Source organism: Myotis brandtii, unplaced genomic scaffold (assembly GCF_000412655.1).
Source record: "Myotis brandtii unplaced genomic scaffold, ASM41265v1 scaffold699, whole genome shotgun sequence".
Lineage (NCBI taxonomy): Eukaryota > Metazoa > Chordata > Mammalia > Chiroptera > Vespertilionidae > Myotis > Myotis brandtii.
The window spans coordinates 841,555-855,637 of NW_005370733.1; the positions used below are offsets into that span (position 1 = coordinate 841,555).

The 14,083-nt window shown below is 48.0% G+C and overlaps 1 protein-coding gene across 6 annotated transcripts in view; it reads left to right on the forward strand.

Moving 5' to 3' along the window:
• The window catches only part of RAPGEF1 (Rap guanine nucleotide exchange factor (GEF) 1), a 93,996-nt gene that overhangs the window by 40,188 nt on the left and 39,725 nt on the right, over positions 1-14,083 (forward strand). For all 6 annotated transcript variants that reach the window (XM_014529885.1, XM_014529887.1, XM_014529886.1 and 3 more), the window contains 4 exons: positions 1,945-2,101; positions 12,367-12,455; positions 13,051-13,203; positions 13,678-13,801. In XM_014529885.1, coding sequence (XP_014385371.1) covers positions 1,945-2,101; positions 12,367-12,455; positions 13,051-13,203; positions 13,678-13,801 — 523 coding nt within the window. The remainder of the gene's footprint in view (positions 1-1,944; positions 2,102-12,366; positions 12,456-13,050; positions 13,204-13,677; positions 13,802-14,083) is intronic.

The following is a 14,083-nucleotide window of genomic DNA, read 5'->3' on the forward strand; positions in this document are numbered from 1 at the left end:
GTTTAGATATATTTTTAATATTATCTATAGCAGTGGTTCTCAACCTTGGCTGCACATTAGAATCACCTGGGAATCTTTTTAAAATCCTGATTCCTGGGCCTCATCCTCCAGAAATTGTTTCTTTGTTATGGGGTGGGGCCACAACATTAGTAACAAAGAAACAGAATTAAAACTTTATTGTTGGGAGCCGCTACGGTGTTTTGGACAGGTTCAAGTCTTGGTCTGATGAGAGGTCACCGTCCTCTCATTGCCACGTGCAAGTCCCAGGTTGGAGGACAGGGCCCTCCCAGCACAATTATAGCCAACAGCTGTAGTTGTAAGCTTGAACCTATGGTCCGAACACATGGCCCCACGTGCCTGAGTGATGTAGCTTGATAGAGTTCAGGTGCATGTAGTTGAGTAGGATTGAAACCCAGGAGAATGTTGTAAACATCTTAGTCATGCCCTTACTTTGCCTCGTAGCATCTGCTATAAAGGCGTGGCTGTGGGCGTGATCACTGTCTCTCAGAGAAGCAGTGTCCCACCAAGACCTGGCTTTCATTCTCTTGTCTGTCTTTTCTAAGCCTTTCAGCCGCCCCCACTCAGGTTCACCCCTGGCCGTGCTGCCGAGGCACACTTTATGAAGATATGCCTCCATGCTCCCAGGGCGGGTTCCTGCCTCAAACCCCACCCTTACAGGAAACAGCTCCGGGAAACAGCTCGGGGGAGGGCACAGCCATTGCCAAGACAACCCCTGAAGGACTGACTTCCTTCCGCTTGGTCGAGGTTCTGGTCGTGATGAACACCACCCAGGGTTTTTATATAAGTAGAAGCCCTCTGCCCTGGGCCTCCCCCGGAGTGTCCACTGGCACTGTGGTCACGGTCTTTTGGCCAGAAGCTCACTGAAGCTGGCTGGTGGGGAGGAAAAATGTTCGTATGGCTTTGCCCTGTCACTGTCCTCACTTCCTATGCCTCACACCCACAATTCTCAGGGAAAATTATCTTTACTTTTATAAAAAATATGTGGGAGATGTAGAAATTCTTTATTTTGGCCTCCACTGTACAGTCGTTGAGGCAGCCAATGACTCAGGGCTTCTGTGGAGGGGGACCTCACAATGTCCCCTGCAGGTCTCCTCACCTCAGATTTGTCTTTTTAAAAAAATATATATATATGTTTTTATTGATTTTAGAGAGGAAGGGAGAGGGAGAGAGATAGAAACATCAATGATGAAAGGGAATCGTCTATTGGCTGCCTCCTGCACACCCCTCACTGGGGACCGAGCCTGCAACCCAGGCAGGTGCCCTGACCGGAATTGAACCGTGACCTCCTGGTTCATAGGTCAACGCTCGACCACTGAGCCACGTTGGCCAGGCAGATTTGTCTTTTTTGAAATACTCTTCAGTAATGCGTTACTCTGCGTCGCAGCCATGTGGTAGTGCAGGGGAATTCTAGTCAATTACAAATCTGTTTGGACTTCATGTTTAAAGGCTGTTTCTTTAAAGGATCCTGCCTGTTCAAATTCCACAAGCCTGTGGGCTCCTTGCAACACCCCTGACTTGAAATTAAGTCTAATTCCAAACAGGACACAAGACGTCAAGACGAGTGTGGCGCTTTGACCCCGTTGATGATTAGCAGCTCGGAGGGGGGCAGGGGGGGGGGAACACTCCCTGAGGGCATTGTCAGAATCTCATGGAGGATGTAAAGTTTGAAACAGCATATTAATGATCGAGATGGAATCTTTATGTGTTATATTTGGGAAATGAAAAATACATATAACAGACTAGAATATAACACTCCCCAGGTTTTCATTGGCTGAAGGGGATGGGTTCAGGGAGGAAAAGTTTGTTTATCAAGGGAGGTGTGGGTTGTACACGGACAACCAGGCTCTGTGCTAAGTGGCTATCTTACAGTGATCTCATGCTTTAGATTTTTCCGATTTTTAAAAAATCTTCTCTGCCTTCTAGCTCGGCCCTCTCGTCCTGCTATAGCCGAGTGTACCAAAGCCTCGCCAACCTCATTCGCTGGTCGGACCAAGTGATGCTAGAAGGTGTGAACTCAGAAGATAAAGAGATGGTGACAACGGTGAAGGGGGTCATCAAGGCTGTGCTGGACGGAGTGAAGGTATGGTCGGTGCCAGGCGGTCCTGGTCAGGGACCTGGAGCAGCCTCCTTGCTGGGTGTTCATCACAGAAGAACTTGTCCCTAAAACCTAGTGAATTAGAGTGAACGTCTGCCAGCGTCTCTGGTGTCGGTGTGCTCTGCCTGGTAGCTGTGTCATTCTCTGTGGTATGAAGGGCTCGTCCACCCTTGGGAGAACTCATCTCCCTTGTCGGAAAAGCTGCCAGAGCAGGCGGCCTTCACCGAGCATTGCATTAAGTCTTCAGCGAGGCTTTGTGTGAAAGCTCTGGCTGTGCGTGCTGGCCAGCCAGACAAAATGCAGTGGAAATGGTTTTGCGTTGACTTTCAGCAAGACGCCCAGCATGTCAGCCGCTTCCTTTTCATGTCCTAAACCAGGGGTGGGCAAACTTTTTGACTCGAGGGCCACAATGGGTTCTTAAACTGGACCAGAGGGCTGGAACAAAAGCATGGATGGAGTGTTTGTGTGAACTAATATAAATTCAAAGTAAACATCATTACATAAAAGGGTACGGTCTTTTTTTTTTTAGTTTTATTCATTTCAAATGGGCCGGATCCGGCCCGCGGGCCGTAGTTTGCCCACGGCTGTCCTAAACACTCCTGGATCCCTTGTAGAGAAGCAGGATGGAGATGCATAGGAAAGGAAGTTGTCTGTGTTTGAAGTCCATGATGTGGTCTGAGAACCTACTTCCCAGGGGAGTCAGAAACAGCATCATGGGACATTCTGGATCCTAGTTAAGGTGGGAGCGAAGGCCACGGGTCTGGGATTATTGAGAAAATGCCTCCTAGGATGAGGAGCAAGGCAGAATGTAGGGGAGGGCCTGGAGGTGAGGACTAGGCTGTGAGCAGTGGGAGTGGAGGCCCTGCTGTTAGGTGAGACCATCGAATGTAGTGGGCCGGGGGAGTAGCCTGGGATCTGGCTAGGTTTGGAGTCCAGGTTCACCACTTCATGTAGTCAAATCTGTCAATATTTTCCTCTATAGTTTCCCATTTTCCCCAGTCTAATATTACAAAAGTGCCTTTATCCTTCTATAGTTTTAGGACTTTAAAAATGCTTAGATCTTTATCTATGACATGAGGTAAGGATCCAGCTTTATTTTTTGGATGAATAACCCATTTTCCACCTTTATTATTTTTTTTAATATATTTTATTGATATTTTACAGAGAGGAAGGGAAAGGAATAGAGAGTTGGAAACATCGATGAGAAACATCGATCAGCTGTAGTGTGTGAATGTGAGCAGTTGACTCGAGTGCTCTGTACCTTAGTTAACTCCTCTATAAATTAGGTATGATAACGGTACCATGTGTCACAGTGCGGTAAGAGGGGTTAAATTAGTTAATGCAAGCAAAGCTCTTAGAGCATTACTTGTCACATATCAAACTTTAGCTGCTGTTGATTATTAATTATGTGGTGTGAGACAGATGCCTAAACAGATCTCTTGGCTTGAAAAAAAAGTGTGTCCTCCTCCTTTCTAGACCTTTCCATCCAAAATTATAGCTGAGGTACTTACGCTAGGTCAAAATTAATTTCTCCCCACTCAGCCATGCTGTCAGATTCCTGAAAGCTGCTCTTGGTTAACGTTCCCCAGAAGCTCTGGAGAGTAGAGTCAGGACCCCCACGGGTAAACATTTCAGAGGGGAGGTTAAGACACCGTTGCTTAGCATCACCAACTGCTCCAGCGTGAGCTGCGGTGGCTGGGAAGGCAGTGCTGCCCACCTCCAGCCCATGCAGGGCCCTGTGTCTGCTGGGACCTTGTGGAGTTTATTTAGAGGGCTTCCAGACTAGATGACATCAAAATTTCTCCAACAGCTCCCAGATTCCCTTCGTTTCCAAAGTGATCAGGTCCTACGTTATCTGTTTGGCAGTGAGACTTAAGGGTGCAGCCCAGGGTGGCTGTTGTGTAAGAACTTACATCACATTCCACAATCAAGTTCAGTCACATACACCATCCCATTCGATCTTTCCAGCAGCTCTTTGCAGCCAGCAGGGCACAGTGAGAGCTGGCCTGGGTCACACTCCGTCAGCGGAGGCTGGGGTTCTGGCTCACACACCCCTGGTCTTCCTGTCCAGGCTTCTGGAAATGCTGTTGTTAGACATTGTTATTTTTCAGGTGACATTGTTAAGGTTTCCCTCTACCAAATTGGTTATGATGAGATGTTCAAAACAAGTGAGAACGTCCAAAATAGAGAGTTTCGTTGTGACATTCCTAAGTAGACTCTCCTTTGTGGAATCATTACACCACCACTGTATGGGGTGATAGAAAAATTTCTCTGATTTCTCATATTGACCAGGATGAGAGGTAGGGAGGGGAACTATAGATTATGAACCTTTCGGTGTCTAAAAGCAAATAACTTTTCCACAATTGTTTTAAAATATTTTAACCAGAACAGATATTTTCTAGGTGAGGTGCTCTGTAAATTCAGTTTTGTTTCATTTATTCAAGAAACATTTATCAAGAGCTCCCTGTGTGCCAGGTAGTGTGATAGAGCTGGGAATATAGTGACAAGCAACACTCGCCGTCCCTGACCTGGCAGAGCTTACAGTCTGAAGGGGGAAAGGACAGCACACAAGAACTGTAGTTCTGTCATTATAACCAGGACGGGTGCTGCAAAGAGGAAATGGCCTGTGTGTGCCCTGGGTGTACAGCTGAGCTTCCTTTCTCAGGATGGTCAGAGACACTTCCCCCAGGAGAGGCAGACAGACTAAAAGCCTGAAGCAGGAGCAGGAATTGGCCTGCATTGTGGGAAGCTTTTTGTAGTTAGAGTCAGTAAAGGCAGCAGGACCATCAAGACTCTATAATGTTGGCATTTGTTGCTGAGGTCTAATAGTAACAGAGCTAACACTTACTACCCACGCAGTGCTTATAACAACTCTCCAAAGTAGTCATAATCGCCCCTTCAAGGGTGTAGACAGTGAGACTCAGACCAGTCATCAGTGGCGAGGTCAAGATTCACACCCAAGGCCTGCTGGACCCCAGGCCCTGTGCACTCCGCATCGCCCTCAGCTGCCGCCACAGGAAGGAGAAGCATGGTCAGCTGAGGGACTCACATGCTCCACCTCCAAGTCAGCTGGCTACCAGCCTCTCTCGAGGTCCCCTTCAGGCTTAGGACACCTTATAAGCCCATGTCCTAGTTATGTGACAGCCTCCGTGGGTTGAGAGAGGTACAGTACATTCATGGGCATGTGGTCATCCCACAGAGAGGAGAGATGCTGGCAAGTTCCTCTAAACTGACTCACCATCTTTCATGTAACTCGTTCAGTTGTTAAATGGAATTTTTAAAAAAGGATTGAAGTGTTTTAACAAACAGGATTACTTTGTTTTGTCCCTGAATGGGGATTATCATTTATTATTTAACTGCCCCATAAATGTGACTCGTTGGCCCTTTAACTTTGGGCAAGTTACTTCTCTGAGTTTCAAGTAGGTTTTTAAATATTTATCCTGAAGAGCTGATGAATGTTTAAGTAAGATCGTGCATATAAAATACCTGGTAAGTGCTAGGTGCCCAGTAAAGGGTGGGTAAGTACTGGTAACTGTAGAAATGTTCGTTTCTAGAACAGCTCCCATTTACCAACTTCACAAGGATTTGTGGCTCTTTCCCATGTAATTTCACAAATCTCAGGTTAAAAGATAAACCTCTGCTATTATCTGATCTGCCCCAGGCAGTGTTTTACCTGTGGCCGCCCAAGGCACAGAGACACAGTGACTCTCCCAGGAAGGAATGTGAAGGCCTTCACTTTCCTGTTCTCAGCGACCTCCCAGCCTAGGACTGGCTGTGTGGGCCAAGCTCCTCCAGGTCAAACACGTACCCCAGATTGTCCTTTCGAAACCTACACCCCAATTCCTCCTAACTTTACCATTTACATTTCAGCTTTTCTTCTCATCTCAGCCTGGGCTCTGCTCTGTCCTCCTCACAGACCTTCTAGGGGTCTCCTCTGCAGGTCTGAGACTTTCCCTGGCCTCCCCACTCCCCCTATTCACACAACGTTGTTATTTATTTTTAAAACCTCATACTGAGAACCTTGGGGGCGGGGGGCTTTGGAATACCTGCAGTTCTGTCACTACCCAAAATGGGGCTTGTGCACCAGATTTACTTTGTGTAACAGAAATATTTTGAAAGAAATGTTCTCCTGACTGTATCAGTTAGGATTAGGTTTGACTACAAGAAAATCTATTATTTCTCTTTCATTATTTCTCTTTCATATATCAGAGGCTCAGAGACCAGCCGTTGTGGCTAATATGACAGTTTCACGTATGGTCAGGGCGTAGTCTTCTGCCATTGCCTTTTTGCCGTTCTTGCACATGGATTCTACCTCATGGTCCATAATGGCTGCTGCCCCTCCATTCATTAGGACCACATTCCACCCAGCAAGGAGAGAGGGAGCAGGAAGCTGTGCCTTCTCCATTTAAGAGTACTTTGTCACAGGCCTCACAAAACTGTCACTTAACATTTTACCTGACCTAGGCACATGCCCAGTAAAATTCTATTCATAAGGAAGAACAGATATTGTGGGGCACCTCGCTGTCTGCCACACTGGCATTTCAAATAAGCCATCTCCTTTTATTCCTCATTCAGCCTATTTTTTAAATTTTGGATGAAAATTTCAAACATTTGCCGAAAAAAGAGAATCATGTAATGAAGCCTCATCACATGGCTCCCACAGGTGTCCTCTGGCGGCCAGTCCTGTTTCTTCTGGGTCTCCACCTGCTCCCTGGCTAATTGGAAGCAGACCCAGCCACCACCTCCTTTCCTCTGTAAATAACGTGATACATAGCTTCGAACAAGACCAACTATTTCTGTAAAGGGCCAGAGAGTGAATATTTTAGGCTTCTCAGGCTACATATATAGTCTCCATTGCATATTTTTGCTTTATATTTTAAATTTAAATGTTCTTGCCGAACCGGTTTGGCTCAGTGGATAGAGCATCGGCCTGCGGACTGAAGGGTCCCAGGTTCGATTCCGGTCAAGGGCATGTACCTTGGTTGCGGGCACATCCCCAGTGGGGAGTGTGCAGGAGGCAGCTGATCGATGTTTCTCTCTCATCGATGTTTCTAACTCTCTATCCCTCTCCCTTCCTCTCTGTAAAAAATCAATAAAATATTTATTAAAAAAAAATTAAATTTTCTTTAATAAAGCATTCTTACCTTGAGGGCCTTCCAAAAAGCAAGGCCAGGGCTGGATTTGGCCTGCAGGGTGTAGTTGGCTGCTTTTAAACAGTTTTTCAATTCAGGATCCAAGGGAAATCCATACTACAGTTCATTAATATAATATACTGGAGGCCCGGTGCATGAAAATTCGTGCACTCGGGGGGTCCCTCAGCCTGGCCTGTGCTCTCTCACAGTCTGGGCCCCCTCGGGGGATGTCCACCTGCCAGCTTAGGCCCGATCCCCCCGGGGAGCAGGCCTAAGCTGGCAGTCAGACATCCCTCCGGATGCCCAGGAGCCCTCGGGGCATGTCTGACTGCAGCTTAGGCCCACTCCCTGCGCTGGCCTAAGCCAAGTTGGACATCCTTAGCACTGCCAAGGAGGCGGGAGAGGTTCCCGCCATCACTGCTGTGCTCACAGCCGTCAGCCAGATTTGTGGCCAAGCGGAGCTCCCCCTGTGGGAGTGCACTGACCACCAGGGGGCAGCTCGTGCATTGAGCATCTGCCCCCTGGTGGTCAGTGTGTGTCATAGTGACCGGTCCTTCCTGGCCTTGGGGTCAATTTGCATATTACCCTTTTATTATACAGGATGTCAACAGTTTCCCCTCCTCTGTAGTTTCCTCCTTGCAACTTACTTGTGTTTTTAGAAAGAGTTATTGCTCCTAAAAGTCCCCTGCATTCTGGACTTCGCTGATTCCACCTGTGCAGTCTTGTTTACTGTGTGCCTCTGTCCCTTGAGTTTCCTGTGAATCAGAGGCGGACTCGGATTTGGGTTTTTTGTATTTAGAGAATGCTCCGTGGGTGATGCCGTGGGCTTCCATCAAGAGGCACCTGTCCCTTTCGATGTTAATAGCTGTTGGTGGTGATTGCCTCGGCCCATTAACTCATTAGGGCTTGTGAAAGGGTGCCATCCTCACTCTCTGTCACTCTTCCTTCGTTACCTGTGACAGAGAACTTCCCCTGGTCAGCGCGTGGTTATCCCAAGTTGCAGTTCTCAGGGGAGCCAGGGGCAGCGCCTCATTCTCCCTTTATTACCAGACACCAAAGCAGTGAGTGGTCCAGGCATCCTCTGCTCTGAGGAACTGAGGTGGTTAAAATATTCTGAACTCATGCATTCAAGTTTGCGATGGTCTAGCTCACGGCCGGAATTCTTGATGATGCCCAGGTCCCATCCCTGACTGGTGAAAGCTCCATGTTTCCGGGTTCCTTTTGAGGTGACCCTGGAGCCCTTTGGTGCTTTCCCACTTTCTGGTATGAAAAGATGCTCGAGGCCTCGTCTTGTGCTCATTGATTGATTGATTTTAGGTGATGGCTTTATTGAGATGTAATCCCCATGCCATACGATTCACCCATTTAAAATGTACAATTTAATGATTTTAGTGTATTCACAGAGTTGTGCAATCATCACCACAATTTTAGAACATTTCATCACTTCAGGAAGTAACCCCAAACTTTCTCCCATTTCTTCCCATTCCCCCATCCCCAGGCAGCCACTGACTACTTCCTGTCTCTAGATTTGCCTATTCCGGACCTTTCGTATAAATGGAGTCATGTACTGTGTGGCCTTTTGTGACTGGCTCCTGTCACTTAGCATCATGTTTTTAAAGTTTATCCGTGTTCTAGACTGTATTACTACTTCATTTTATTGCCAAGTAATATTCCATCGTGTAGACACACCACCTATTATTTATTCATGGACAGCTTGACATTTGGGTTGTTTGCCCTTTTTGGCCATTACGAGTAATGCTGCTGTGAACGTTTGCATACGAGGTTTTGTGTGGATGTATGTTTTCATTTCTCTTGGGCACACACCTAGGAGTGCAGTTACAGTAACTATGCTTGACCGTGTGACAAACTGCCAGGCTTCCTTCCAAAGCAGCTGCCTCGTTTCACTGCCCAGCAGCCGTGTGAGCGTCCGGTTCTCCCCTCCCCACCCTGTCGTCGTTTTAAACCTAGCATCCCTAGTGGGTGCAGTGGGACCCTTGCGGTTTGGATTTGCATTTCTCTGATGGTTAATGATGTTGAGTATTTTCGTGTCCTCTTTGGTCATTTGTGTATCTTTGGGAACCTAACAGTGGGCACCAGAGCCGGACTTGGATTCCTCCAAGGTCATTGAAGATGGAAGCATCTCTGGGGTCATTTTCAATGGAATAAAATGGACATAGAAATACAGTACTAGGGATTTAGAAGGCATTTCCATTCAGGATCCAAGGGAATGCCAAGGGGTCACCACTGGCGTTTCGGTGACCTGGCAGTTGTCTGGTTCACAGTCACGGCTGTGGACGCAGTCTTTCCTCACCTGCCCCTCAGGAGGACTAAAAAGTGTGACATCTTCTCGGGGACCTGCCTTCTGTCAGGGGAGTGGGGCTCTCGCCAGGTCACCGTGGAGGGCTCTGAATGAGATTAGGGTGTTGGCATGGTAGCGACATATGTGCACACTCAAGGGTCCTCTGTCTGTGAAGGTGAAGGCCAGGTGAGACTAAAGGCCTCCACTGGTCTCTTCGGGCTGGCTGGGTGGTGAAAAAGAAAGCTGCCCCTCTCACCCCACTCCCACGCAGGCCAGCGACGGGTGGGACGCAGAGCCGCTGCCTTCTCCACAGCCATGAGGTCGTCTGGAACGCGGTGCGTGCTCGCACATGTCTGCCCGTCACTCCGTGATGCTTTTTCCAGCGTTCGTTAGTTGAGTTCATCCAGCTGCTTCTCCAGAAAGATGACATTCTAATTATAATTGCTCGTGATTCAGTGAAGAATTTGTGGAATTTTTCCTACGTCAGCAGCTGCAAGTACGCAGGCTTCTCTCTGTTCCCTTTGCCCTGCTCATAAAGCATGAATGTGGGGTGTCCACCGTCCTGTGGCCTGGCCTCTGGCTCCCCCTGATGCCACCATGCTCTTCTGTGTGGCCTGGGGACAACCTTAAAGGACAGGCTGCTTTTCCTTCCTCCCCCGGCCGTGGGCCGCAGCCTGCACTCCACTTGCCAGCTCTCCATGTCAGTAACCCCAGCCAGGGAGCTCTTCCTTACGGATCTGTGGGATTTCCTTTAACTTGTAAGTTGTGATAACAGGAAAATAGTGACCTTCTTTCTTTGTCCAGTACTTGGATTGCAGAGATCTCAGTTCTCTGTGTGTCTCTGAGAACAAGCGTCACTTGATAGACGGTGACACGGCGCTGGGTCCATGGGTCTGCCTGTGTGTGCTGACGTTCTAAATTAGTATTCCAGAAGTAATGCATGTGATGCATGTTCATTGTAGAAAAGTTAGGACAAGTGGAGAATCAAAAACAGTGTATTCCTCGTCTTTCCATGCTGTCACATGCTCTTGTTGTGAGTTGGTTCTTAAAGGCAATCCAATGGTCCATCGTTTAGTTCTATTGTAATTTATGTAATCAGTGCCTCGTATTGAATATTTAATTATGGAAGATGGAGCAGTCTAATTGTATCTATTACATAGGATGCGGTGATGGCCATCGTTTCTGGTTTAATTTTTACACACATCCATGACATTTTCCTTGGCTAAATTATTATAAAAATAATGCAGATATTTAGGGTGCTTGGTATACACTGACAAGACGTCCTCTAGACAAGCTGTCCAAAGCATTACGCCATTTGCTAGGCCTGGGAGTTTCTATTTTAGTACCACCGAAGCTGGAGACTCTAATGATTAGTGACTATTCCTGTTTACATCTGTGAACTTCGATACTTCTTTTTTCTAGTTTTCTAGTTTGGTTGTTCTTGAAAAAATCCTGGCTCTAGGAAGGATGTTACCTCTCTGCCTTATCACATGGGTTGCGATTCCTGTGAGTGGCATTTTGAGTTTGGAGAGACGTTGCGACTGATTTAGGGACTCGCTGCTGCATTACCCACAGTGTCCATGCTGCCTCCTCTGGCTGTGACTTTCTAAGTCAGACGTTCATGCTGGGATGTCCCTCCCCCAGAAAATGGATGCAGAAATTGTGGGGTTGTCTGTCCCCTGGAATACAACTCAGGAATAAGAAAGAACAGACTAATCGTGGCCACAAAAATGTAGGGCATACTGAGCAAAAGACAGAGCAGGGGCAGAGTAGACTGGGAGCTGGGCCTGGGAGGGCTGCGGAAATGAGGACAGTCCTGGGCACAGTTTCTCTTGGAGATGATGAAAAGTCCTCAAATGGATTGTGTTGACAGTTGCACCCCTCCATGCACAGGCTAAAAACCACTGAACTGTACATTCTGAAAGGCTGAATTTTATGGTATGTGAGTTAGGTGCCCATAAAGCTGTTCAGAAAGAGAAAATGGACACAAAAGAGTACATACTGTGTGATTCCATTCACATCAAGTTCTAGGCAAAAGTGACCTGAGAAGCAAAAGTTAAAGAGTGGAGTCAGGCAGATTGACGGAGCGGTTGGTGGAAATGATCTGTATTTTCTGAGTGGTTCTTACCGGGATATAGGCGATCGTCAAAGCTCACCTGGGGGAAATGCATTCCAATGAAAAACAAGTAGACCCTGATGCCATCTTTTCCTCCCCCGGCCCCTCTCCTGCTTCTCCTTCTTTTCTGTTTTAAAAAGTATTTTTTAAAGTTATTTCTTTGCTAGGTGGTATGCCCTTAATTAGCTGTCCATTGACAAAGATCCCAACCCGTCACCTCAGTATACCAGCTGCCGCCACACCCATACCCCGCTCACTGCAAAACCACTTCCCCCGAAGCCAGAGGTGTGGTCATCAGTAGGCCGCGTCCTGCACAGGATAGAACAGCTTTGGAGAAGTGAAGAGTAATTCTTCCACAAACGGACTGGAATCTGTTCTACCAGGGGAATTACATTGAGTGCTGAACCCAGTCATTGTGAGACAATGGGGTTTGTCATTTCCCCCTTCCAAGAGGAAGTACCTTGATGCATTTGAAACTTCTCAACATGCTCTGAAGATATTTTTGGAGGGCAGGGGACATTTTGGGAAGTCAGGCAGATTACCTAAGTCAAAGAATGCTTGCATTTATGGTGTGTGGGGAATCTGTAGGCACAAAATGTGAGAGAGACTCGGGAGTAGATGGCATCTGGTTGTGCAAATTGTACAAACTCAGCAGTGGGGACCTGTCCTCACGCCTCACTGCTTTCTCCTCTGGGGGGTGTAGGAGCTGGTCAGACTTACCATCGAGAAGCAGGGGCATCCGTCTCCAACAAGCCCAGTGAAACCCAGCTCCCCAGCCTGCAAACCCGAGGGGTAAGTGCTGACTAACCCTCCAGCCACGGTGCTCACGTTGGCTCTACACTCGAATGGTAGCCAGATCGGGCTGCCCACGTCAGGCAGGTTGTGTGAGGCCCACATTCCTTTTTCAGTGAGTTCCGGTAAGTGCCTGTATTACTCTAAAGTGTGTACAGTTCACACATGCCTTGAAGTATTTCCTGGTCTCAAGGTTAATTGGTCAACGGGACTCTTTCTAAGGATAGTGTGTGAGTGGCCCAGTGACCCACACTTTCTGTTTCTTGACCACCCTTTCCTAATTGGGAAGAACTTTGGGAAGAAGGTTGGGTTTGGGGGATTTGACTTTATCTACTACAAGCCCCTAGTACAGACATAGAATAAGTGTGGAGCATTTTAAAAAGCCTTTAGATCATCTCATCGAAGGATTCCTTTTACAGACAAGAAAACTAAGATGCAGTCAAGGGGACCTGGCCAGGCCTCTGTTGTTTGTTGGTGATCAAACCACACTTGCAAGCCCACCTCTAAGTCATCTGCCGGCCTGGTCACGTCCTGACCCTCTTTGGACCTGTGTGCTCTGTAACCTTCTGTAACCCGAGTTCTTTGCAATTCTCAGCCAGTCTGAGCTCCCCCTGACAGACAGAGAGATGGAGATTCTGAACAAGACAACCGGCATGTCACAGTCGACCGAGCTGCTCCCAGATTCTACTGATGAAGAGGTCGCGCCCCCCAAACCCCCACTACCTGGCATTCGGGTGGTTGATAATAGGTAATTCTCTATTTTCCCAGCACTCTCCTCTATTTATGACATCATTTGATGAATGGATGGGTAGAATGAGGTGAAAAGAAGACAGTGCCATTAGGGTAAGAACTGGAGCCCAGCTCCTTGCTTTTTAGAAGCCTTGGAAGTTTGACCTTTCTCAGACGGGGCTTCTGGGAGACAGGGCCCAGCCCCAGCGCCCGCCTCCCCCACACTCCTGGAACTCCCAACGGCTTGCCTTTTAGCCTTGGCCAAGCGAAAACTGGTCCAATTCCTCACAAAAGGAACAGAAAGGGTTTTTCTGGTTGTAGTTTTTTTGGCAGGTCTGATAGGTTTGTTTTGGCAGAAGGGGAGTGGGGCGGGAGTTGAAAGTGTGAAAAGTAGCTGTGAAGTGTCTTAATAATGAATAATGCTCTACCTTATATCTGTTTAAAGAGTTTTGTTTGGGCTGTTGGTCTGATGGGAATTCTTGATTTGCTTCAGTCCTCCGCCAGCATTGCCACCGAAGAAAAGGCAGTCGGCTCCATCCCCAACCCGCGTGGCCGTGGTGGCCCCCATGAGTCGAGCCACCAGTGGCTCCAGCTTGCCTGTCGGAATTAATAGGCAGGTAATGCAGCCCCATCGAGGAAGGCCAGCAAGGCTCAGGGTTGGGACTGTGTCTCCTCCGTCCCCTGCCTTAGTCACCACAGGCTCTCTCAGGCTCTGGAAGTTTCTCTGCAGGATGAGGGGTGGGGGCAGGGGGTGGGGAGGCTGGAGCCCAGGGCTCCGAGCACATCTGAGCTCAGCCCCAGGCCCTCCCCCACACACTCCAGCATTCCTGGAGGCTGCTTGCTGGAAGTCACAGGTGTGGCGTGTTCTGCTTACCTCAAAGGCTGGCCTTTCCCTCTGG